Below are 27625 nucleotides of genomic sequence, written 5' to 3' on the forward strand. Positions count from 1 at the left end.
GCATGGTAGCCAGTCCGTTGTGGTGGGGCCGCCATGTACCCTCTTGGTTGTAGCCCCCTGACAACACAGGGATCGCTCTACTGATGCCTGCGCCGTTAACTCCCCACGTATGCCAAGGAGTAGATGCCCGTCTCCCTGGGGCATCAGGACTCCTGGCAATGGACATCCTGCCAGGTGGCTATTGCTGCGGCTGGGTGGCGCCCGTGGGGAGGGCCCTTGGTTGGAGTAGGTGGCATCAGGGCAGATGACCCGCAATGAAGCGTGGTACATCATCTCTCGCTGGCGGCCAGCCGCCAGCAGTCTCTAAGCGTTCTCGGGCTCAATTTAATGCTGAAAAGTACAATCCGAAAACGTTCCCCTCTCTGGCCACGCCGTGGGAGGAGCGTAAGTCTCAGGATGGAGGTAATAGTTATTCGCCCCGATTCTTAGTTTGTAAGAGAGCTGATGGGGAGTCTTTTCTCTCCACAAAGCCTCAGTTCTTCGTCGAGCATTTAGAGGACAAGTTTGGGGAGGTGGAGGGCTTGTCAAAAATGCGCTCTGGATCGGTCCTGATCCAAACGGCATCCTCTGCCCAGTCACGACGGTTGCTTGCTTGTGACAAGTTGGGGGATGTTGCTGTTACGATCACGCCGCATAAGAGTTTAAATATGGTTCAGGGAGTTATTTACCATAAGGACCTTCTTTTGCAGTCTGATGACGAGCTGCGCGCCAACTTAGAGCGCAGGGGTGTACATTTCGTCCGGCGCGTTCATCGGGGTCCGAAGGAAAATCAGATAGCTACCGGTGCCTTCATCTTGGCCTTCGAGGGTGATACGTTACTGGAAAAGGTCAAGGTGATGGTCTACCGATGTGACGTGAGGCCCTATATTCCTCCCCCGATGCGGTGCTTCAAGTGCTGGAAGTTCGGCCATATGTCTTCCCGCTGCACTTCCAGCCTCACATGTCGAGATTGCGGACGCCTGTCTCATCCCGATACTCCATGTGCCCCGCCTCCCATCTGTGTCAACTGCGGGGAGCACCATTCACCTTGCTCGCCTGACTGCAAAGTCTTTCAGAAAGAGCGCAAAATTATGGAATATAAGACCCTGGACCGGCTGACCTATACTGAGGCCAAAAGGAAATATGACACTCCATCCTGTGAGAATGACATCATCTTATGCAGCTGCTACGACAACTGTGCTAGCCCCATCAGTTTCGAGACTTCCAGCCAGCTCGATAAGCAGTAAGACTCCTCCTGCCCCCTTGCCTGTGGGGGTCTCTACCCAACTGGTTGCTCCTGCACCACCTACCTCAGGAGCAACCTCCTCCCACCCGTCGGGGACGTCCGTCCCCGCTTCTCAGCCGGAGAAGCGTCTAACTTCTTCGGCTACTCTCGCCCGTAAGAGTTCCCTTGGGACCCTCCCTTCCCAGGGTTCCACCAGCGGGAAGGATGACGGCCGCCAGTGGCATAAGTCCTCACCAGCGGCCGGGCGTAGGGCTTCACGATCCTCCTCTGTCCCGGAGACTGAATCAGTGAAGCCTTCCCAGCCGGTGCAACCCAAGGTTCAGCGAGAGAAGTCCAAGAGAAAGACCTCTAAGGCCAAAGAACTTGCGGTGGCGCCAACCCCACCGCACCTTTCGCGCTCTGCGTCAGAGGATGCAGTCGAGATTCTAGCGTCCGCTGAGGACCTTGATCTCGCTGGTCCCTCAGACGCCATGGATGCCTCTCGTACGGGTACTGAATCGGTGGCAGTGAGTGAACAAGCGGCGTAAATTGCCTTCCCAGTCCTTTCACGCCTTTCTCAGCCATGGACAATATCATCCTCCAGTGGAACTGCGGCAGTTTTTTCCACCATTTAGCTGAGCTCCAACAACTTATCAGCCTTCACCCTTTCTTCTGCATTGCTCTTCAGGAAACTTGGTTTCCAGCAATGCGAACCCCGCCCTCCGTGGCTATCGGGGTTATTATAAGAACCGGGCAGCATATGAAAGGGTGTCGGATGGCGTCTGCCTCTATGTCCTTCACACTCTGCACAGCGAGTCTGTCCCTCTCCACACACATTTAGAGGCTGTCGCTGTTCGGGTGTGGACGCCACAGGCTGTTACCGTCTGCAGTCTTTACCTTCCACCGGATGGTGATGTCTCGCAGCATGTCCTGGCTGCGCTGATAGCCCAATTGCCGCCACCTTTCTTGCTATTGGGCGACTTCAACGCCCATAACCCTCTGTGGGGTGGGTCAGTGGCAACAGGTCGAGGCGCCATCGTTGAGCATTTATTGTCGCAGCTCGATCTCTCGATGTTAAATGATGGTGCCTTCACACACTTCAGTGTGGCGCATGGCACATACTCCGCCATTGACCTTTCAATATGTAGCCCTAGCCTCTTACCGTCTGTCCAATGGAGTGTGCATGACGACCTGTGTGGTAGTGACCACTTTCCGATCTTTCTGTCACTACCACAGCGCCACTCTTCTGGGCGCCCTAGCAAATGGGCTCTGAATAAGGCTGACTGGGACTTGTTCTCCTCCACTGCCGCTCTTGAGTCTCTCTCTAATGACGACATTGATGCGGTGGTTCAATCGGTCACCACCGGCATCGTTACTGCCGCCGAATCTGCCATTCCCCGTTCTTCTGGGTCCCCTCGGCGGAAGGCTGTGCCTTGGTGGTCGCCTGAGATCGCTGAAGCGATTAAAGATCGCCGGCGGGCGCTCCAGCGTCAAAAGCAACATCCCTCCTTAGACCACCTTATCGCCTTCAAACGGCTGCGTGCGCGGGCCCGCCTCCTTATCCGCCAAGGCAAGGAGGAGTGCTGGGAGCGGTATGTGTCCACCATTGGCCTCCATGTCACTCCTTCGCAGGTCTGGGCAAAGATTCGACGCGTCTACGGCTATCGGACCCCTGCCAGCGTCCCTGCGCTCTCACTGAATGGAGCAGTTTGTACTGACTCCGACGTCATTGCCAATCGCTTAGCAGAGCATTTTGCTATGAGTCCCGCTTCTGCGAATTACCCCCAGGCCTTCCGCTCCATTAAAGAGCGGATGGAACATCGGAGCCTTTAGTTTCGCACCAACCACCCAGAATCTTACAATGCTCCATTCCGTGAGTGGGAATTTCGCAGTGCCCTAGCTGCTTGCCCTGATACCGCGCCTGGGCCTGATGGCATCCACTGTCAGATGCTGAAGCACCTTTCAGTGGACTGCCAGCGGCGCCTTCTCGATCTTTACAACCGTCTTTGGGTCAAGGGGGTGTTTCTGTCGCAATGGCGGGAAGGCGTTGTCATCCCCGTTTTGAAACCTGGAAAGACCCCTCTGGAGGTGGACAGCTACCGCCCCATTAGCCTCACCAACGTTCTTTGTAAGCTTCTCGAACGGATGGTGAGCCGGCGCTTAAATTGGGTACTGGAGTCTCGGGGCCTTCTGGCTCCGTCTCAGGGTGGGTTCCGGAAAGGCCGCTCCGCCGCCGACAATCTGGTGAGCCTGGAGTCGGCCATCCGTACTGCCTTTGCCCGCCGTCAGCACGTGGTCGCTGTCTTTTTCGACATGCGGAAGGCGTACGATACGATATGGCGTCATCACATCCTTTCTACGCTTCATGGATGGGGTCTTCGGGGCCCTCTGCCGATCTTTAGCCGCAATTTCCTGTCGTATCGTACCTTCTGCGTGCAAGTCGCAGCCTCCTATAGTTCCACCCACGTCCAGGAGAACGGTGTGCCACAGGGTTCTGTTTTAAGTGTTTTCCTGTTTTTAATAGCCATTAACGGGCTCGCTGCGGCCGTGGGAAATTCTGTCTCTGCTTCCCTGTATGCTGACGACTTCTGCCTTTATTACAGCTCTACTGGCATTGCAGCTGTTGAACGTCAGCTACAGGGCGCCATCCGTAAGGCGCAGTCTTGGGCTGTAGCGCATGGGTTTCAGTTTTCGGCAGCCAAGACCCGCGTTATGCATTTCTGCCGGCGCCGAACAGTCCATCCTGAGCCGCGGCTTTATCTTGCCGACGAACTCCTTGCTGTGGTGGAGACCCACAGGTTTTTGGGGGTGGTTTTCGATGCCCGGTTGACTTGGCTGCCTCATATCCGGCAGCTTAAACAGACGTGTTGGCGGCATCTAAACGCTCGGAGATGCTTGAGCCACACCCGCTGGGGCGCCGACCGCTCTACCCTGTTGCGGCTCTACCAGGTGTTAATCCAGTCCCGTCTGGATTATGGGAGCCTGGCTTATGGCTCTGCATCCCCATCTGCGTTACGGGTGCTGGACCCAATTCTCCACAGCGGGATACGCCTTGCCACTGGTGCTTTCCGCACCAGCCCTGTGGACAGCGTACTAGTGGAGGCAGGTGTACCTCCACTGCGGTTCCGGCGCCAACGTTTGCTGGCCGCTTATGCTGCCCATGTTTTTAGCTTGCCTGGGCATCCAAATTATCGTGTCCTGTTCCCGCAGTCAGTTGTCCATCTGCCAGACCGTCGGCCCCGGTCGGGTTGTCTGATCGCTGTACGCGTCAAGGAGCTTCTCTGTGGGCTTGGGTTTTTCCCTGTTCCACCTCCTTTCCGGGCGCCTCTGCGTACACCCCCGTGGTGTGTTCCTCGCCCTTGCCTTCGGCTCGACTTGGCGCAGGGATCGAAGGACTCGGTCCCTCCAGAGGCCTTCCGCCGCCGCTTTTATTCCATCCTGGCCACGTATCAGGGCTCTGGAATTGTTTACACCGATGGTTCGATGGTTGCTGGTCGTGTCGGGTATGCGCTAACTCTAGGGGACCATTCCGAACAACGGTCCTTGGCGGCTGGCTGCAGCGTGTACACTGCTGAGCTAGTCGCCATCTTTCGAGCCCTAGAGTATATCCGCTCCTGCTCAGGTGAGTCCTTCGTTATCTGTAGCGATTCCCTGAGCGGTTTACGAGCTCTCGACCAGTGTTTTCCTCGTTCTCGTCTGATGATGGCTATCCATGAGTCCCTGCATACTCTTGCGCGTTGCGGCCGCTCTGTGGTCTTTGTGTGGACCCCGGTCATGTCGGTATCCCGGGCAATGAACATGTTGACCGCCTGGCGAAAGAGGCCACGAGTAAACCATCTCTGGATGTTGGCCTCCCAGAGGCTGATTTGCGGGCAGTCCTCCGCCGAAAAGTTTTTGCGCTTTGGGACGCTGAATGGCGCGATCGGATTACACCCAATAAACTCCGTGCCATTAAGGAGACGACGACTGTGTGGCGGTCCTCCATGCGAGCCAACCGCAGGGACTCAGTCGTCCTTTGTCGGCTCCGCATTGGCCACTCCCGGCTAACACACAGTTATTTACTGCGCTGGGAGGACCCTCCTGTATGTCGCTGCGGGGCGGCTTTGACGGTGGCCCACATTCTGTTGGCCTGCCCCCTTTTAGCTGTGGTCAGGCAGACATTTGCGCTGCCTGATACGCTCCCTGCCGTTTTATCTGATGACCCTTTTATGGCTGCCTTAGTTTTACGTTTTATTAGGGCAGGGAGTTTTTATTCTTTCATCTGAGTGTTTCTGTTTTATTTTATTTTTTGTGCTGATTCTGGCCTTTGGCCTATGATTTTAAACTGATCTTTTAAAGTGTTTCTAAGTGGTTGGCTTTTCCTTTTTTATTTCTATGGTCGGCCAACCAGTCATACTCTGTGTGGTTTTAGTTCGTTTTGTCTTGTCCTTGTCTCCGTTTCTCTTGTTCTGTATCGTCTGTGATCTATTCTGTTCCTCGTTTTTATTCTCTGTGGGTGTTCTTTGTATTTGGAAAAAGGGACCGATGACCGTATCAGTCTGGTCCCTTTCATCCCCCAAACCAACCAACCAACTATAAATGTCAGCTTGTATAAAGTAGACATGGCTTAAAGCCAATACATCTGCACTTGATACTGGCCTAAGGCCGAAATTGCAATAGTGGAAATGAAGTTTCAGTCACTGGTGTAAACATGTCTTTCTAAAAATAATTTATTATGAAAGCTACAGTTCAGATTTCTGAAAGATTCTGATATTGAAAAAGATTCTTACACACATTGCAAGAATTTACTTAATTCATTAAACAGTCATGTACTGGTATATACAGGGTGTACACAATACCCGGGAACTCTTTTAGTTATTTATTGCACAAGAACCAAACATTCTACATGTATCATACATCTCATTTTGCAGAGAAACCCTGAAAGTATACCGCCACAGCTAAGTTTGGCAATTTGGCGATAGTTAGCGCTAGTCGCAAACATGGCGGCTGTGCTACAGAAGGGGACAGCTGTTTCATAAAATGGCCTCACTGATCACCAGATCTCACCCCATGTGACTTTCTGTGGAGATACATTACAGATCTGGTGTATGTACTGCCTGTAACACTTGATGTAGCCTAGCTCTGGGAGAGAACATGGGAAGTGACTGCCACAGTCAACGCCATGCTGGTACGGGTATGGCAAGAATTTGATTACCGTATTGATGTCTGCCGAGTTACTCGTTGTTCTCATATCGAATATTTGTAAAAAAAGAAGAAACGGAGGATACTTTAAAGAGTTTCTCTTCAAAATGCAATATTGTATGACATCTGTACAATGTTTAGTACTTGTGCAATAAATAATGGAAAGTGTTCCCGGACTTTACGTACACTGTGTGTTAGTGGTCTGTTAAATGGATTTGACTGTGTGAATTACATAATCCTTTGAAGTAAATTAGACTACTACAGTGTAATAATTAATGAGATTTTGGAGTTCCTGTCAGTAACATTACCAGGTACCAAGTTTTTCATTTGCAGATGATACAAACATAGCATTGAATAGCAAATAGTGTAGTCGTAGAAAGATCGGTGCATTAAATTTTCATGGACATTAATAAATGGTTCCTAGCTAAGTCTTTTGTCAGTAAATTTTGGGAGGAAAAAGCACTACATGCCATTTAGAATGTGTAAGTGGTTTCCCACCAGTATATGTCTAAACTGATGACTGACAGAAGTAGTGGGCAGTGTTAAATTCTTGGGGTTACAGCTTGATAATAAATTCAACTAGGTGGAACACACTACAGAACTGCTGAAGCACCTAAACAAATCTCTATGTTGCAGACATAGGGGATATAAAAATGAAAAAGCTGACATACTCTTACTTTCATTCCATAATGTCATATATGGGATTATTATTATTATTATTGTATGTATTTTTTTATTTTTATTTTTATTTTCAAACAGCCCAGTTCAGGAACTCAGTACTAGAAATAAGAATACTCTTCACAAAGATTTAGTCACTTTGGTCCAAAAAGGTGTTCATTATTCAGGAACACACATTTCCAAGCCAGCCGCCATAAAAGTTTTAAGTACCAATAATGTTCAGTTTGAAGAGCCTAAAAGATTTATTGGTGGCACACTATTGCTACTACGCCATTGATGAATTTTAGTTGAAACAATTGGGGGTGTGGGGGGGTCACTCATAATATTAAATAATGTGAATATTACTGCAGTCCAACTTTAGTACAATTTAGTAAAAATTCTGTGCAGTAATGTGATAATTTTAAGTAAGTGTTATAAAATGATTCACCTATTCAGTATTTATTACCTCATAATGAATATTCTTTAAAAAAAAATTCTCATTTCACGGGGTATCTGTGGAAGATACATTAGCTTGCTCGTATGTAAATACTCAGTATGTATTCTTGCTTAGATATAGTCTACTTCCTGAAGGCTCTTCACTAGGAATCATTGGAACAAAAAGTATATCTGATCTAATCCAAGTGATCATTGTGCTGTTAGCTCCTTGGGCAGCTGATGGTGCTGGGGTGTGTCACAGGGGAACACAGTTGATACAGCCTCCTTTCAAATAATTATGTACATAGATTGTTTCTCAATGCAGTAGTTATTGTTGGTTTTGTTGGCCATAATGAACACAGCATTGTCAATATAGCAGTCGTTACACATGAACTAACTTGAAAATCAGTGCTAATGTAAATGTATGCCCCAAAAGTTATGGCAAAAGCAGGCACAGAATTATGATAATAGTAAGTGCTGCACATGATATACAACTTGTTAGTGTTATGAATTAATCCATCTCCTTCCCTTCTATCATGTGCATTGTTATAGACTGTGGACAATTCCTTCACCATAATTCATTGTTACAGGTGATTCTGTTCTTTTGATTGACTAGATACTAGTTTAATACACAAAAATGGTTTTTTGCAATGGATTGTAATTAACTATACTCCGCAATTGTCATGCATTAAATTAAATTCTTGAAGAGATAGACAGGACTAAGATAAGAACAATATGGGTTTAGACCAGGAACGTACAGTCAGTCTAACATTCTCATGTAACACAACTCATAGACTCTGCAAATTGGTAAGAATTTAGTAGTGGTATTCACGGATATTGAGAAAGTGTAAGATGGTGCGAAAAGGAGAAAATCCGGAATACCGTCCAAAAAAAGGGCAGTTGGAAGGGTGACTACGAGCACTACAAGTAAATGTACTGAAAGAGTGTGAGTTCTATAAAAATAGGGTTGAAGGGTAAGGGGTTGGGCAACAGGCCATTTGAGCAGAAAAATTGACAGAACCTACTGCTTCTACTTTTCATTACCATTAAGGGTGAGATAGTAACAGGGGTGGGCAGTGCAAATAAATAAAAATATAAAAGCAGTGGCATTTGCAAATGATTTGATGATGGGAATGGAAGAGAGGTTCAGAGAGCCTAAATGTTTAGGAGAGAGTGGTGGAACATTATGAACTGAAAATCAATGCAAAGAAGTGTGAAGTGATTGTGGTGAGGAATAGGAGGAGAGTAGCAATGGGTATAAATATTAGAGGGCAATTATAAAGTGTAAAGTTTGAAATACCTGAGGAGAACAGTAGAACATAGTGGAAGGAATCACAAGGATATTGATACAAAGGGAAGGCAAGCCCTAGGTTTCCTGCAGTGTGTAGGGAAGCTTGGTCTGCAGTAAGAATCTGTACCAAAAATGTATTATGGTCAATTACTCACATGTGCACCAGAAACTTGATTAATGGAGAAAAGGCAAGTGAGCAGGATACAGGCTTGAGAGATGAAACTTCAAAAAAAGCAGAATAGTGCTTTCTGGAATGGAAACATTGAGAGAGATAAAGAAAAGTTCATACAAGAGACCACAGAAAAGTAAAGATAAAGATGTTATGGTCATTTTAAAACAGTTTTGGCAGGTTACTGAGGCTGGCCCACGAAATGACAGGAGGCGGCAAAAGACTAGAGGAAGACGGAAACAGTGATCATTGAACTGAAGGAACATGTGCTGAAGCGAGAAGATTGGGACAAAGTGGAAAGAAAAATGTTGGGAGGACAGGAAAAGGTGGGGGAGACCTATGTCCTAGACAGACCCAGCCATAGTCTGGAAGCTTGATGATGATCATCATCAAAACTTGTATGAAATAGTTGTTTGTAACTGAAATATCTGTATGTTGCACATTTTGTTTTGTCACAGTAACGACAGTAGTTTCAAAGAATTGATACTAATGTTACATTTTTGTTTTTTACAGATGTTGCTGCACCACCACCACAGCCTCCCCCAAGCACACCATCCCCAAGCCCAAATACCACTACTCCAAACCCCAACACAACTACTAGTACTACCACTACCACTACACTGGCCCCAAATACGACAACTACTACCACTGTAGCTCCAACTACTACTACTACTACAGTAGCTCCAAACACAACCACGACCAGCACAACTACTGTAGCTCCAAACACAACCACGACCAGCACAACTACTGTAGCTCCAAACACAACTACTGTTGGCCCTGTCACGACACCAAGCCCAAATACTACTACTCCTGCACCTGCCCCTTCACCAACGCCAATGCCTCAACCTGCTGCAGGTTCATGGTCAGTAAGAAATGACACATCAAATGTAACTTGTGTTATTGTCAATATGGCAATAAGGATTAATGTTACATACAGTAAAGCAGACAATGAGGTAAGATATTTTAGTTTCTCATCCAAGCACGTATAACTTAGTTTTATGTGGATTTAACAGAGCTCAGTGGCTTCCAAACAAAATGTAATTGGTTTTATGGCCATTATTAAAGCACCTTCTCATACATTTGGTGTCTGTTCTTCTGAAGGTGTCAGAAAGAACACTTTTTGAGCAGCTGTATATACAGAATGAAAGACTTTCAGATCTCAGCTGTTTATGGGCATTGAATTAAATTTGTGCTGGACTGGGACTCGAATTCACATCCCTGCCTCTGTAGAACAGTTGCCAGTAAAGTTCAAATCAAGCTACCAGTATCTAGTGAGTCAGTTTGAAATTTACCTTGCAGGATACATGACGTATTTAGTTCTCCACAGCAGTAATGGTTCATCTTCACTAAGCCATATGTGGTAACCCCAAGTGCTGTATATTTCTCTAGGGGCAATTTACCATTCTGCAATTTTAAACTTCTACATTTGTCCAACCAAGTAATGAACTTATCCAGGAAATTGTACCACATATTCCTTTGTTAGTCAGAAGTTTCTGAATTTTTTACTGTGGGTTCAGATGCAGGTTAACGGCAGGTAGTAATCAATTCATGCTAAGCAATAAAATAAGATGTTAAGGCTTTGCCAAAAAGACTGTTTTGTTTCTTAAAATTTTCAGGAAACTGTAGAGCACTTACATTTGGTTTAACACTTGACAGAGCATAACATCATTCATTTAAAGGGTAAAAGCAGTTTACTTATCTGGAGGTTAGTGACAGGGAGTGAGCAATGTATTTTAAGCAATATTACAAAAATGTTGTGGAATTGTGGTCATTAAGAAGTAGAGTTTTGATTCTTAGTACTTTGAAGACACTGTACAGCACTTGCATTTGATTTTACACAAAACACATTTCATCAATGAGTAAAACATTTTGTGTTGGGGAGTTCAGTAGGAGGTAGCAATAAAATACAGATTAAAGATATTAAATTTTAAAAAAAGTTTATTTCAAATTGTGGCATAGTGTTAGTTTCCTCTTCTTAGAACTTTGGAGAGACTGTTTCATAATTTTTCTTTTTACAAAATTATTTAGTACTGTATTTACAGTGGTCCATAGAATTTTCTTCACATTTCTGATACAGTATTCTGAGGACAAGAACTTTCACACAATAGATCAGCAGCCATAATTATTTTCCAAATTAGTTCAGCTGCTACTGCTCTTTGATTCAGCAGCATCAGGAATGATGATGCTGCCAACAACTTTTGCAGAGTCAAGTAACTGTACAGAACTACTGTCACAGGAAATTCATGTGGGAATTTCAAACTTCCTCTGTCCAATTATCTAATTAAACTGTTTTTCAGTTGTCATTGACCTATCCAGTGTCAAATCTGTGCAGTCACTGCACTGAAGTTTCCTAATCAATGAGTGACAACAGAGACCAGCAATGTAAGTTAAAACTGGGAGTTCAGATTCAACATTTTTTAAATAATCTTCACTGATATTGACATTAAAGGTATATTCACTATCATTCACACTGCTCTCAGTACTTTCATCACAACTATGCATCTCTACAATTCTCAGCTTCTCTTGTGGGTGAACATAGAGTTCTAAAATATCTACATATGGTTTGATGGGGATCTCATCTAGCATAAAGGTAACAAACAGTTCATGTGGTTCCAAACATGAAACTTCATCTTTCAAATGACTTAAAAAATTTGGATTACTTGGGTTCACGTTTATATTACAACTAAGCTTCCTTAATGTGTTTGGATGTGGTGGAATGAAAAAACCAGATGATTGCAAAAACTTGTAAGCATGTGGAGAATTTGTAAACACAGAACAAAGAATCAAATCTCTGGATCAAATTTATGGTGTGCCTTGGATTGAAGACATAATGCACATTGTGACCTCAAGAATGAAACCACCTTCCTCTTACCTTCTTTCACTGGTAATGTGGAAGTGTGCTGGCAACTATCTCAACACCATTTACATACAATTTAACATGGAGGTTTCTACAAACTGTTAAATACACAATATCATGTGGAGTTTTCTCAAAGTTAAGGTAGAGGAACAATATACAGTCTTCTTTCACAACTTTACTCCACTGTTGATTTAATGTAACATTTTCACTTTTTTAAAAATTCACTATAATCTTGAAAACTGTCATTTTCCCTTTGTGCAAAAGCTATTTCTATACTTTCAGATATAGCTTTACTTAAGGCATCTGCTTCTACCTGTTGTCTTCTTTGACTTGGGTCTCTCGTTGAACATCTTGTCTTGAGCTTAAATAACTGGGACAGTTCAGCAGGAAACATGGCACTGCATTTTCTTCCAGTCTTGGTTTTTCTAGAGGCAATGTCAACGTTCTCCCTGTTTTCCAGTCAACTGCTGTGCTTTGAAGAATCAGGACACTCTGAAGTGTTCTTGACAAACCTGGAAAGGAAGTGAAAAGAATTGTTCCATAATTTTGAAATTAATTAATTGTACTTAGGATATAAAGATTTCACATTAGTAAAAGTATGCCGCACATCTTTGGCACAATGTGAGATAAGTACTTAACACTACCTTAAAATGTTTTGTTGTTAGTGATGCAGAAATGCTACTGATCAAACGAAAAAAACTTTAGGTCCAGGACATTTGGTAGCCTGACTTGTATTTATAGCTGCTAGCCTAAATCAAATACACTGCTTACATTGTTATCTATAGTTTTATGTTAACTTACACACTTTACTGTAAATACATACTGAAACATTCTAAATCGGAACAATAAAAATAGTTTAAACAATACTTTCAATGAAAGTAAACAGTGGAGTCTTTGTAATTGTAATTTATTCTTACAAAATTAGCTTCGGTTTTTTGTTAATAATGTGACTTGTTACTACACCACTGAATGTTCAGAGGGAGTGAAATTCTGCCGTCGAATAGCATGTGTCCACTTCTTCTTCGGTTCAGCGTCCTTCGGAAATCTGAACACAGATATCTTTTTCCCAGTCCTGTAGTTGCCAGCACAGCCCGGTACACAGCACTTATTCACCATAGTGTAGCGGACGAGTACTTTGCGATGGTGAAAGAGATGTATCAAACTAACAACAGTTTCTGCAACTCACAGCTCGACACTCGAAAGCAATCCACTCACAGCAATATACTATCGCCATATTGCGCCGCTTGTTGTGACGTCACGATGACGTAGCAACCCCTGTTGGTTGGCCTTGTTTTCTCGGAGGTTTTGATTCAGCTGAGTCATGCTAGCATTTCGACGAGTGAGAGCCTCTGCACAGGAGTTCCCATTTCGCTGTCAAGGTTGTGTGTCTGTGTGTGTGTGTCTCTCTGTGTGTGTGTGTGTGTGTGTGTGTGTGTGTGTGTGTGTGTGTGTGTGTGTTTTCTGTGCTGCAGCCGTTTGTTTTACATGTTTGGGAGGTAGATACGTAACAAGGTATTTGTGGTGCAGGGGGAAGGGGCGGGAGGTGCTAGGTGCTACGTCAGATGTGCTGATGTCATTTGACAGCCGTCCTACCTCTCTGGCCTGATTCGAGCCTCATTCACTTGTTTGTGTGTTACAGCAGCATTGTTGAGTACACATTTGCAGAATACACTGGCATGATCCTTCTGAATGGTAAAGCTCATGGTAATGGAAGAGCTGCTTGTTGCCTTTCTGAAGGTTGTTCTCAACAATTTCTTTCTGTTGCATATCCTTTTCCCCACAGTTATGCGGTGGCTTCAAGAAGGGGTACTTTCACTTTCAGCAGGTGTAACTGTGGTACTCCTAGATGCTGCACCCTGGAGTTGGAAAAGACCATACATCATCATGTTGGAGAGAATCCATCAATGAGTACACAAGCTATTTCTTTAGCTATTAATGAATGGAATTGTAAAACAGTGATGTACTCTGTCACGCCTAATCAATTACTTGTAAAAGTGATCATGTTACCAACGTGTTTGCAAATAGTTGTAGCACAGAAATGTAAGTTTCTGGACATGGGTTGCAATTCAAAATATTACCTACTCACTCCCCTCTACAAGTCCTAGAAGTTTGTAATGGGAGTTTTTGAACACCGTATATAAATATATACACATATGCACGTCGATGATGAAATTATATCCGTGCGGATGCATTCGTGTGTCAGCTGAATAGGTGCTAGCAAATAATGGATGATAGATGGAGAACACTAAATTTATAGTGTGTGGCATGTGGGAATTTGGGCTGGATGGGAGGTGTTCTTGAATAGCAAAGGTGGTTAAGTGAACTGTTGTGGAGCATCCATTTTAGTCCCAGTCTGGAACAAGTTTTCACATGTTGCTGTTGCATCTAATGCAGTGCACATGTGCAGCTGAGATAGGAGCATTTTTTTTCACATTTGTTAGGGTACTAGTTTGTAATGACAGATTATAAAATTCACTGGAACAGATAAGCTGAAAAGTGTTAAAAAAAGTTGATGTGCAATTTCTCATTGCTTTCATACAATTGTAAAGTACTACTACGTAAAATTCATACAGTAGTATTAGTGGTGATAACACATACTTGAACTTGATTGTATAAGACATGTTCATTCTGTATTAAGAGTTCAAAAAGTATCTAGAAAATAAACTTGAAGTGAAAAAGCTTTTGCCCAATCTCATTTGGCATAAACTTACTCACCTCAACAAATAGCTCACCAGTGTCTTCAAACTAATAAACAGTGCCAACTTTGTAATCCTAAGAGTTGAATAGGTTACATTTGTGGTAACCTATCTATATAATGAACATTTGTTTCCAACTTACTATAACTTGCAAATTTAGTATCCAGTGCATAGCTGAAGTGTTCTTTTACATCTGTCAGAAGTGATTTTACAAATACTTTAAGACAAGATTCACACAAAATGAATATTCAGTGTCAGTGTTGTTTTTTTGTGGTTTTTGCTTTATTGTGTTCTTATTTGTATTGCCATGACAAATATTTTTATAACACACATTCTGTTTCAGACTGGTTTTGCAGTGCTGAATATCCCTAAAGATGCATCTAGCAATGGAACTTGTGGCAATGAGACACAAACATTGCGGCTTGAATGGATGCATCAGAAAGATAATAAAAGTTACAGTAACATGCTGGAAATGGTCTTTGAGAAAAACGAAACAGAAAAGAAATTTGTGGTTCACAATATTAATTTAACACTTTCAGTTAATCCAGACTACTTCCCTAACGCAACTCAAAGTAAGTGGAAAGTACAGCAGTTTGATATCAGTTTTCATTACGTACCATGCAGTATGTGCTGTGAATGTATAGACTGCTGTGTTTACAGACTTCAGATGTATTGGAAGTGTGGTGGATGTGTAAAAGTTCATAGTTTGTGATGTCAAATTTACAATTGAATTGTTGTCTCAGGAGTCTACAGTGTAAGCTGTTCAAACACTACCCTAAGGGAATAGAAAGTTCCTGGCACTTCTCTGAAAGGCTACTACTTGTCAGTGTATCGTATTGACTTCATTTGTTGCTGCTATGCTTCCATGATATTTCAAGCTCCAGACTTTTCTCTGCTGTTCTCCCCTCCCCCATCAGCATGAGTTTTGGCTTGTCCCTTCACTTGTCCTGGTCACAATTATCTTTCTTCCTCATGTTAAATTTAATAGGCCATTAACTTGTGACCATCTCAAACTCTTTCTGCCTTGCTATGAATTGGTCATCCATGTCAGTCGCAAAAAAAGTAAAGATGATGTTTAAAAGAATGTGCAATCTTAGATATGTTTCATGCAATCTGTTACCTCATCTCCTATTTAGCATAGCTTTTACTGTAGAGGTAAACATTGTTCCCTGTCAATTGCATGTTTTATGCCAAGTTGCTTAACTTGATCCCTTGTAATCCTTAGAATTTTGGGAATGCTTTTTGCCCAGGACAGAATGGTGTCATCTGTCTGTATGTCTCTGCCTGAATAAAATACTTTCCAGTTTTTCCCCTCAGCTACCCAATTTTGATCCAAAATGTCTCAATTGCTGTCGTCAATCAAATGTACTTTACCTTTTACATTTCCATTTACATCCTGAACAGTAGTGTTTTTATTTAATAGTTTCCTTTTACTTTTATCTTCTTAGCTTGGGTCTTGTCAGAACTCGACCATTTTATCTAGTATACATCTGTGAAACCATACTGTACTGGGTAGGCTGTTCCCACTGTGCTCCATAGGGTACAGCTGCCTACAGACAAGTGCAGGTAATATACACTACCAACCACATGGCACTATTGCTCCATGTTCATGCCTTGGTTTGACATGCCTGTGACCTATTTGACTACTCCTAATTGTGGGCACTCAGGTAGCTGAGGTCTGACTGCATGCGAGCTGTTTGCCAACCTACCGTATTTACTCGAATCTAAGCCGCACTTTTTTTCCGGTTTTTGTAATCCAAAAAACCGCCTGCGGCTTAGAATCGAGTGCAAAGTAATCGGAAGTTCTGAAATATGTTGGTAGGTGCCACCACAACTAACTTCTGCCGTCGAATATATTTATATACACAGCAGGCATGCTTTACAGGCACAAAGATAAATACTGGCGCCAAAACCTCTGCGTCAGTAAATAAATTAAAAAAAAAAAGATGGAGACGAGCTTTTTTCTCCAACGCGAATTTCGACCACTGCATTTTCATACATTATCCAACAACGTAAATACAAATTCCATATTGTTCATCTTCGAATGGAGCAGCTTTTCAATGCACTACGAAAATCCGACTGGCAAGACCGTTTGCGATGTTTGTCAGTATGGCCAATTCTACATTCTGATTTTTTTTCTACCTGTGAGAAGAGATGGTTGCTAATGGGAACTTTTGTGAATTCTGAATCACATGCATTATTCTCTTCACCATAAGAATAATACGAATATAAACATTTTGCCATGTATTCTTTCGTGTTTGCTGCTATCTCATTTAACTCCTGTCTGCCTAATAAACTACGAAACTAGAGTGAGACAACACAAACGCGGAAGTAGACACATATGTCACGTTCATATTCGTATTATTCTTATGCCTAATAGTGATACAGTCAGAAATGAAGCGCGCGCAGCAATTGACTAGATTTTTAAATCTAAGGTGGTGACTAATTTCTGTGCAGAAAATAATGTACTTACGAGGCGTCTGCAAAGATTTTCAAACGGAGAAAAATTTTCGCTAAACTCTCGTTCAGAACATCTTCTATCATACGCAGTTTATTATTTGGTTCTTGTTGATCATTATCAAAGAAAGCAGCAGTGTAAATAACAACAAATAGCAGTCTCTTGCCATTGTTACGCTACTGAGACAATTACTCCCTTTTTTTTATTGTAAGCGGCGGTAGCACGCACAAAAGCAAACCATGCTGCGAGCGGCGACAGGTCGTGAACATTCATTATCGGAATGCGACAAACAATGCATGACACAGTACAGTAATGCATTTTCAGCTTAGAGTGACGAAAACACCTATAGAAACGAGAACAGCAATTGTCATATCAAAGAAAAATAAGCAATCAATTCAAACCAGACGAAGCACGTGAAAAACGAAGGGTACCCGTATAAATAAGGACGGAGCGCTTGACGCATAGCAATGGCTACCTGGTAAAGCTTAACTGATAAGCTTACGGCTCGAACCAAACTACTGTAGCTGTATCGTCATTCATTTGACCTGAATTGTCTCATATTACAATGGACCAACTTTGTTTCGATTTGGAGGTGCGGCCTAAAACTTTTCTCTCCCCTTGAATTTCGAGTCTCAAATTTCAGCTGCGGCTTAGATTCGGGATTTTTTTTTTTTTTTTTTTTATTTTTTTTTTTTTTTTTTTTTTTTTTTTTTTTTTTTTTTTTTTTTTTTTTTTCCCCTCCTTTATTTCGAGTCTCATTTTTCTGGTGCGGCTTAGATTCGAGTAAATACGGTATGCCTGGAGGCACCTGGCTGCATCTGCACAGGCACTTCAGTTACAACAACCTGCCCCAAGTGCTCTTGGGTCATACCATGTCAAGTGGCCTAAGGGTCCCCACTTGACCCTCTCCAATTTTGATGAAATTTTTACAGGACGTACATATAGACCTTACATGAAGAAGTGTCTTGAAAGGAGGATATAAGATGAACATCAACAAAAGCAAAACAAGGATAATGGAATGTAGTCGAATTAAGTTGGGTGATGCTGAGGGAATAAGATTAGGAAATGAGACACTTAAAGTAGTAAAGGAATTTTGCTATTTGGGGAGCAAAATAACTGATGATGGTCGAAGTAGAGAGGATATAAAATGTAGACTGGCACTGGCAAGGAAAGCATTTCTGAAGAAGAGAAATTTGTTAACATCGCGTATAGATTTAAGTGTTAGGAAGTCGTTTGTGAAAGTATTTGTATGGAGTGAGCCATGTATGGAAGTGAAACATGGACGATAAATAGTTTAGACAAGAAGAGAATAGAAGCTTTCGAAATGTGGTGCTACAGAAGAATGCTGAAGATTAGATGGGTAAATCACATAACTAATGAGGAGGTATTGAATAGAATTGGGGTGAAAAGGAGTTTGTGGTACAACTTGACTAGAAGAAGGGATTGGTTGGTAGGGCATGTTCTGAGGCATCAAGGGATCACCAGTTTAGTACTGGAGGGCAGCGTGGAGGGTAAAAATCGTAGAGGGAGGCAAAGAGATGAATACACTAAGCAGATTCAGAAGGATGTAGGCTGCAGTAGGTACTGCGAGATAAAGAAGCTTGCACAGGATAGAGTAGCATGGAGAGCTGCATCAAACCAGTCTCAGGACTGAAGACGACGACAACAACAACATATAGACCTTACATGAAGCATTGCCAAATTACAGCTTCGTAAGTGGTGTACTGGGGCCACTAGCCACCTTTTCGTAAAAGCTTGTTTCTTGACATTGCAACTGAAATGAAATGAATAAATGATCAATTTTGTTTTGCCATTATTCAGGATCTGAGACCTGTTGTGCTGAAACTTTGTGATCCTGTTCAACTTTTTGGGTGCAATAGTGGTTAGTTTTTTTTTTGTAATGTCCCATCGACAACGAGGTCATTAGAGACCGAGCACAAGCTCGGGTTAGAGAAGGATGGGGAAGGAAATCGGCTGTGCCCTTTCAAAGGAACCATCCCGGCATTTGGGTACAATAGCTTAGCTGTAAAACAAAAGGTCAAACTATGGTAAATTCATCATAGTGTGCTATCAAAGTGGCACATAAATCTTGTCGTACCAAATTTTGTCTATACTTTATTGCCTTGTATCTGCTGAAAGAATAACTTTCTGAAGCTGATACGTTATCTGCAACCTGTCAGCATGTAATAAAGCTCTGTGTGTGGCATCCAGATTGCTCAAATAACAGAGTTATCTGAGCACACCTTGTCTGATGAGAAAGTTGTTTTTATTTTGGAGGCAGAACAGTTTAGTGTCAACAATGGAGTTTGGTAACGTTTTAACAATCAGTCTGAAGCACACTGTTGTGTGTTGTGGAGAGAGAGAGAGAGAGAGAGAGAGAGAGAGAGAGAGAGAGAGAGTGAGAGTGAGTGAGTGAGTGAGTGAGTGAGTGAGTGTTCAAATGATGTAAAGCGTGTTGTCATTACTGGATAAACATCTTTTTTTCAGTAAGTAAAAATTATTTCGAAGTATGGGGTGACACTTTAGAAATGTTTATCAGGTTAATTTTTTCTTTTGTGTTCTCAAGGAAGTTCCATTATCTATGGTTGTTTTAATATTTTTCAGTAGGAAATATACACCACTTCTACTTTATCTAATATTGAAACAAATGGCAGTTGGAAGCATAAATTTAATTGGATTGCAATGGATATCAACGAAGTTTAAATACCATGTGTCATTGGCCTTGCAGATAATTCTGCATGTCATCTGAAAACCTACACACATCAAGAAGGCTTCATTCCAAAGAATTTTCAGTAGAGCAACAGGAATTCATAAACCAAAGAAGTAAGATATGTCTTACTGAAAATACACAAATATGCTTTCATCACAAAGCAATACTTGTGGACAAATATTACTTTCTACAGATATCTTGTTGTAATCCTTTCGGTGCAAAGAACCATTCTGTTAAAAAGGGTTTTGCGGATTGTCATTGTGGAAACAGCAAAAGAAGTGCAAGCTGTGACTAAGAGCAATGTGAAATCTGTCAGAAGATCTGTCCAGCTTGCAGGAAACAATTTTTAGCAAAGAAAGCAGAAAAATCACAGTCAACTTTAAACCAGTCAGAAGGTGAAGCATATCCAGAAGTATCAATCGACTAAAGTCTAACTGCTTTTGGGATCTCCCCTCTAAAATTTCAGAGTATCAAAAAAAGGATGGGAAAGGTTACGCAAAAGGAAAAATAAGCGAAGCTCAAGAGGCAATTGCTAATAACATTGTAGCTGCTGCTGCTGCTGGGAGGATTTGCTCAAAAAGATATTCAAACACCTAGTACAAGCAAGACATGTCCTGATTGTGAAGATTATAAGCAGCTGATTAAAGAATTGAAAGAGAAGTTGCAGTTGTCAAGGCAGCCTGAAAAATTGCAAATACTGGCATTAGTACCATAAAGCTGGACTATAAAAAGAGACAAAGTGAGAATTTGGCTTTCCAGAGAGGATGGTAAAAGTAGCTAGGAAGTTACAGGCAGAAAATGGTGTATTAACCCTGCCAAAGAGCAAGTGTGGCAAGAAGATTCCAGATGCTATAAAAGAAGAGTGATAACATTTTTTCAGAATGAAGAATTGAATTTGTCCAGGTAAAAAATACAGTATCAATGAGAATAGAAGGGAAGAAAGTTTTGATGCAAAAATCTTCTTATGAATAATTTGAAATAAATGTTTGCTACATATAGACTTCAGCATGGGTCTGAAATTGGATTTTCCAAATTTTGCGCATTGAGGGCAAAATAGTGCATCACTGTGGGTGCTGCAGGAACCCTCTGTCTGTGTTTGCACTTTACACCAAAATGTGAAACTGATGCTTGCAAGCACTCCAATTAAAGAAGATTATAAACGTCTCATTGCTAAAACAATGTCTGATTTGGAATCCAAAGACTACATGCTTCATTGCTGTGAAGTCTGGCTGGGAAAAGAACTACTGGAACAGATTTTAGAAAGTAGTTTTGAAGACAGTGATCCAGATGATACCATTGAGTCCAAACAGTAGGTGCACACTGATATACATTAGAAACCAAGCAGATGACCACAGAGGATTTAATGAAGTTTTGATTTCAAAAATTGACAAACTTTCCACTCATTATGTTTCAAAGCACCAGAGCAAGACCTAAAATGCATAAAAGAAAGCTGTAAGCAAACTGAACTGATCATATTAATAGACTTTGCTGAAAATTATTCCGTCATTGTCCAGGATGCAGCTGAAGGACTTCACTGGAATAACAGCCAAGCAACTTTACACCCATTTGTTGTGTACTTCAGAAATAACTTGGACATCAGCAGCATCAGCTACTGTGTAATAAGCAACAGCCTGAAACACGATGCAATCGCTGTGCATGCTTTTATAGTGAAATTAATAGGTCTAAAGTGTCTCCTTGGAAAAATCACATACATTCACTACTTCAGTGATTGGTTGGCAGTGCAGTACAAAAACTTCAAAAATTTTGTGAATCTCTGCCACCATAAAAAGAAATGATCAGCTGAATGGAACATTTTTGCTACAAGCCATGGAAAATCTCCATGTGATACAATTGGAGGAACTGTAAAGTGCCTGGCAGCAAGAGTGAGCCTTCAGAGACCAACTAAAGACCAGATTTTGACACCAACTGATTTGTTTAAATACTGTGCAAAGAATGTCAGAGGAATCCATTTTTGTTTCAAAAGAAGAAATTGAAACATTAAAAACTGAGCAGGAAGCAAGGTCCAAAAATGGCTGCACAATATCAGGAACAAGAGAGAATCACCATTTTGTGCCAGTAAATGAAAAGCAAGTTTATATTAGAAGTGTGTCCAATGACACAAATTTTTTTGTGGCAAATGTTGACCAAAGTCAAGCAACAGTTTCATTCAGAAAAACTACAGCATTACAACTGGGCCAATACATTGTCTCTATATATGATAGAAAATGGTGGATTGGTAATGTGTCTAAAGTTTGAGAATAAGAAAATGTTTATCAGTTTCATGCATCCCAATGGACCTGCACATTCATTCTATTGGCCAGCTAGGCAGGATGCTTGTTAGATTCCAAACCAACATATTATTTCTGTCATTCCAGCTCCATCACAAATAAGAATGGACTGACATTATAACTTGTTAGAATCAACTGTAATTGCTATTAGTAACAAATTTCAGCAAATGAATTAATAAGAACTGAAATATTTGGCCTGGGAACCATAAAGTGTAAGACTGGTACATGTATTTATAAATGTAAGTTAATTTGGTATGAGAAGATTTATGGGCCACTTTGATAGCACACTGATGAATTTACCATAGTTTGACCTTTTGTTTTACAGCTAAGCTATTCTACCCAAAAAGTTGAACAGGATCACAGTTTCAGCAAGACAGGTCTGTCAAATCCTGAACAATGGTAAAACAAAAAGGCTCATTCAAAAAGTGAGCCTTACCGAAAAGGTGGCTAGTGACCTCACCATACTACTTATGAAGCTGTAATTTGGCAGTGCTTCATGTAAGGTCTATATGTAGATCCTCTAAAAATTTCATCAAAATTGGAGATGGTCGAGTGGGGAGCTTGTCTAAATTTGTGACTTGACATGGGATGACCCTCCTGTCCTGTTCTTAAACCAAGGTGTTTACTCCAACTTTTAATATTGTCAGTTTATCCACAAAATTATACAGCAGCTTATGCAAATGTAAACTGCTCCTATTCCTTATCCAAGGTTTTGTCACCTGCAGGTCATTAAGTTCATTAATATTTTTCATTTTCCCACTTCTCCTCCCCTCCCCTCCTTCCATTTTTCTCAACAAAGTACAGGAACGTGTGGAGAAAACAGTTTCAGCAATGCCAGCATGTTAGCAGCTGTGCTAGTGCTATCTATTAAAAAATGTTAATATTGATCATGAGATATTGTTAAACCATTTAGATAATCCATTGGTCACAGGCCCTGCAGATCACATGCTGCTTCCACAAACTGCCTCCATTGCTTTGTTTTGTGCTGTTCCTTCAGGTGTTCAATCTCCAGGGGGCTGTATGTATGCAGGCAGAAGTTACATGTTAGACATGTTGGTGGGATAAAACACCGTTATTTGTACTTCGAACACATTACTATTGGGTTTGAATCAACCTAAACTTGACATAAAATCAGACACTTTTGAAATTACTTGTGACAGAATACATAAATTCTGAAATTTGAATATTTTTGAGGTGAACACAAACCATATTGTGTGAGAACGTAGAATATTATATTAGAAGCAGTAAGTGTTCAGTTATCGTAATTTGATTTAAATACTCTATTCTTTTATAGATGTTACAAACTTGACCTTTTTCCACAATCACAACTTGTTTGCAACAAGTTTGACGAGGTCCTATAGGTGTATGAAGTCTCAGGAAGTTGATTTGTTTAAGAAGAACAGCAATGAAACAGTGGGAGTGTTGACTGTTAGTAAAGTGCAGTTGGAAGCATTTCATGAAACCAAGTCAACAGATTTTGGTGCAAGTAAGTAGGGATTTTTGGTTGTACACATACAGATTATTCTCCTTCATTTACTACTTTAATTTTATTTAGATCTGCTGTTTGCTGCACAATGTTAATCTTTCCTTTCTTTTACAGTTGAAGACTGTGAGAGGTCAACTGATATAGTACCTATAACAGTCGGGTGCGCACTTGTTGGTCTGGTTGCAGTTGTTTTGATTGGATACTTAGTTGGTCGACGTAGGTCTCAAGCACGTGGATACTTGAGTATGTGAAAGTATTGGAACTGAGACAAGTAGCTGCCTACCCAAAACAAGTAATAGCACATGACATAAAACCAGAACAACATTATTTCACAAGGCAGCTTGAACATCATCTCGTCATAGTTGCCAGTATATATTGTGCTATACAGTGACTTGAAAACAAAAGTTACAGTGGTTATATTTTTGATGTAGCTGAGTACTCTTCAAAGAAATTTTAAGTTCCTTTTTATTCCAGTTTCACACTTGATGTACGATTAGTATTGTTAGAGTAATGTTATTTAAAAGTTTCCTTGAAGCCACTGTACTGTTTTTACCATGGCTTTACTTTGCAGCCTTAGAGTATGGAAATAAGATTGATAACAATTAAGATCTTGGTTGTAGGTGTTATCATGAACAGAATTCCTGAAGCTGTATTTTATCTATTAATGAACTGACATTCGTATCTTCAACAAATGTCTACATCATTCCATGCTATTTTGAGTTTGGTCCACTTAAATTCTGCTGATATACTGTGTATTATGTGATCTTAAAAAACATAAACCTAATGTCAAAACTATGAGCTTGGTAATGTGAAGCTTGTACCCCATGAGATGCCAGCTGCATATTTTATACTTTATTTGAAACAAATTACTCATTTCTCAGTTGATATACCAACCCTCTGAAGATATCTGTACAGAACCAGTTTGAACTCTTTGTAAAATGTAACTTTCTAGTTGCGTAAGATTTAGTAGTGTGAATGTGATACGATCTGAAGTGGAAGATATGCTTATTGAGACTGAAAGTTATATATTATCTTTGTTGATTCCTTGCACTGTTATTGTATGTGACGATTTTGTATAGTGTCTCTAAAAATAAAGACTTTCATGGGGATTTTATAGTCCTTCCATTTAATATTGTATTTTCAGAACTATTAAGCTTTCCAAATTTTGAGAAATAAAATGTGAAATTTTGTGTGCCTAGGGCCTCCTGTCAGGTAGACTGGTCACCTGGTGCAAGTTGTCTTAGGTGACGTCACTTCAGTGACTTGCTTGTTGATGAGTGTGATATGATGGGGAAGAAAACACTATATACAGTCTCCAAATGGAGAAAATCTCCAGCCCAGCTGGGGATTGAATCCAGGCCCCTCAAATGGCATTCTGCCGTGCTGACCACTTACTCACAAATTTAGCGTTGGAGGGCAGCGTGGAGGGTAAACATCGTAGAGGGAGACAAAGAGATGGATACACTAAGCAGATTCAGAAGGATGTAGGTTGCAGTAGGTACTGGGAGATAAAGGAGCTTGCACAGGATAGAGTAGCATGGAGAGCTGCATCAAACTAGTCTCAGGACTGAAGACCACAACCACCACCACTCAGCTGTGGAGAAAGATTTAAGGACTTATGAGATATTATCCTACTTGTCCCAATAAACAAACTAATACTTAAAGTTCATGTGCCTAATGAAAGTTTGCACAGCAGTTAAGACAATTATTTGTGAGGAATGAAGCTCAAATCTCAGTTCAGCAATGCCAATTTAGATTTTCTAAGAGGGATAGGCACTAGATTGTGAAAGAGTTTTGACACCTGATCTTTTTGCTAAAATAGTCACTCTTTTAATCTGTGGCAATGACTTGGTAATGCAGGACATGCAAAGTTGCATTGTTTCGTAATGAAACTGTAGGACCGTATCTGACAGTTGAGATAGGAAGAAAGTGTAAATCTCCTGTTGGACTGTGCCTAATAAATTACTGTGTATTCGAACAAATCATTGTCCATATATGCCTAGAACTGTAACATGGAGTTTTGATTCTCACTTGTAATTTATGACTACGTACAAGAACCGTAACAGTAATTTGTAGTTGTCAATTATGAAGGTGGTTTTTTGAGTGGTTTGTTGACTGACCCCAGGAGCACAAAAGGTAATACACTACTATCTAACAGGAATTATCAGACATTTTACACTGGTCAATGTCTATTATCAGGAATTTTATAATTGATCTTCATTATTGCAAGTTGTGAACTATTGTCAGATTAACTAGGCAAGGAATGTAAATTGTAGTACCATGGCACATGAAACTCAAAGCATTCATCATGCAAATTTATAATAAATTTTTGGCACATTTGACAGTTTCATATTTACAAAGTGCACATCTTCTGACCTGACCAATGACACTCATTTGGTAAGGGGACCACACCCTGCCTATCTAACCTGTGTTAATTTAGGCAAGTATTTGACCCATTTCTGTAAAAACTGTTTTATTTAAGACCTTAATATTTTTACTATATGTTACATGATGCTAATAGTCAATTGTACTAAAATCTACTTTATCCCTTTTATAGATTTTTAAGAAATACTTTTTAAATGTATTAACAAAAATATTAAGTTTTTTCTGCAGAAAATATTTTTCATTAACTTCCTAATGGGGAATGTTAATGAATGTACTACCAGAGGTGGCTTTTTATGTTATACAGTCTCTGAAAATTTCACTCATTTATCTATGATAGATTGACATAATGGGGCATATGTACTGAAAATTTTAGTTTGTGGGAAATTGACTTTAAAGAATAAACTTTTGAAATTTTTTACTTACAGTTAATTAACTGGTCTGCTGCATATGGTTGCCCTTCTTTGGCCTCTAGCAGGTCTTCCAGCTTCTTTTTCACTTTCCTGGATGTTTCTCTTGCTTTCTTGGCCATATTAGATGCAGACCTGTCTGCATCGGCTATCCTCATTTTATCACAATGTTGCAGCCCAGTGATCATATTTTCACCAGGATGAATTCCCAGCTTTTTCAGTACCCAACACTTTACAATATTACCACAATTGAATGTGATAACAGCATCATGAACTCCTGGTTTCATTGTATGCATGCCTACAAATACAGTTTCAGGAAGGCAGTTCCAAATTATGCTGTTCAAACATTCATTTGGGTTCTGTGTCTGCCCATGCACACATTTCCTTGGGTCAGGATGAGCCAAGTCTCTGAAAATAGGTTTAATAGCTGTAATAACAGCAGCAGGAAGAGAATGCTGGTGAGAATAAGATTCTACAGTTGCCTAAGCCCTATTGTATTCGCACCACCAATTTTCTCCTGATGGACACTAGCCATGACATGGCTTATCATCAGTAGAGGACTTGTGGAAGAATATGACCCAAACATCTCTCTTCATTGCCTCCAGATTTTATTTATTTCTCCTAATTGCCTGCCCGTAATATACCTGCAAGTTTTCTATTTCAGTTTTACTAACTGATCCTGTCTGGTCAACAATTTTCCGTCTTATTTTTTCCTCTCATACCATCCATTAGTTTCCTCAGCCTTGTTCCCAAACGTTTTTGAAGATGGCCTACATATTCGGTTTTGCTAATAATGGCATATCCACATGGCTTAGAGTTCACCACATTGTTGTATGCCTTACTGTCACCATCGCCCAAATATTTGGTGTACTGTATGCCTCTTGTTTCTACGGAGCAATGAAATATTTGTTGTACTCGGTGAACTTCCATACAACCATTTGTTCCTCCAAAATTAGCCACACAGTTGTGTTGCTTATGTTCATTGACTTTACAACATTTGCAATATTTAGACATTATCTCCACATCTAACACTTTCCAGGTGTCTACACTTGTGGCAGTCACTATTCCATTCAGAGAAGTATGTCCTCTTTTCTGCCAACTTCCATAAAGTGCAACTGCAATATCCGAACATCATTTTCTTCCACTGCTTCCCTAGCAGCCAGTTTCGTGCTTTCCTCACTGACCTCACATAGAGCTTTCCCTAATATTGCAGTCAGTTTTTCAAATTTATTTGGTAGTTGATGTAAGTTCATTACTGAACAAAATGTTCTCCCTACAGCCATGCCCTTGCCAGTGAATCATAAGGCATAAACTAATCTAGTATTGATTTCATAAGGGCCATTTGCATCTGGTTTTGAAGAATTCATAAATGAAATTGCAGCTGAGCATTTAGTGCAAATT

General features: G+C 41.2%; 1 protein-coding gene across 1 annotated transcript in view; it reads left to right on the forward strand.

The window, feature by feature from the left end:
- The window catches only part of LOC126162886 (lysosome-associated membrane glycoprotein 1-like), a 49018-nt gene extending 24456 nt beyond the window's left edge, over positions 1-24562 (forward strand). The window contains exons 2-5 of the mRNA XM_049919686.1: positions 9451-9890; positions 14834-15062; positions 23241-23432; positions 23547-24562. Coding sequence (XP_049775643.1) covers positions 9451-9890; positions 14834-15062; positions 23241-23432; positions 23547-23683 — 998 coding nt within the window. The 3' untranslated portion in view covers positions 23684-24562. The remainder of the gene's footprint in view (positions 1-9450; positions 9891-14833; positions 15063-23240; positions 23433-23546) is intronic.
- Positions 24563-27625: the final 3063 nt, after the last annotated feature.

Source organism: Schistocerca cancellata, chromosome 2, assembly GCF_023864275.1.
Source record: "Schistocerca cancellata isolate TAMUIC-IGC-003103 chromosome 2, iqSchCanc2.1, whole genome shotgun sequence".
In the NCBI taxonomy this organism is placed as follows: domain Eukaryota; kingdom Metazoa; phylum Arthropoda; class Insecta; order Orthoptera; family Acrididae; genus Schistocerca; species Schistocerca cancellata.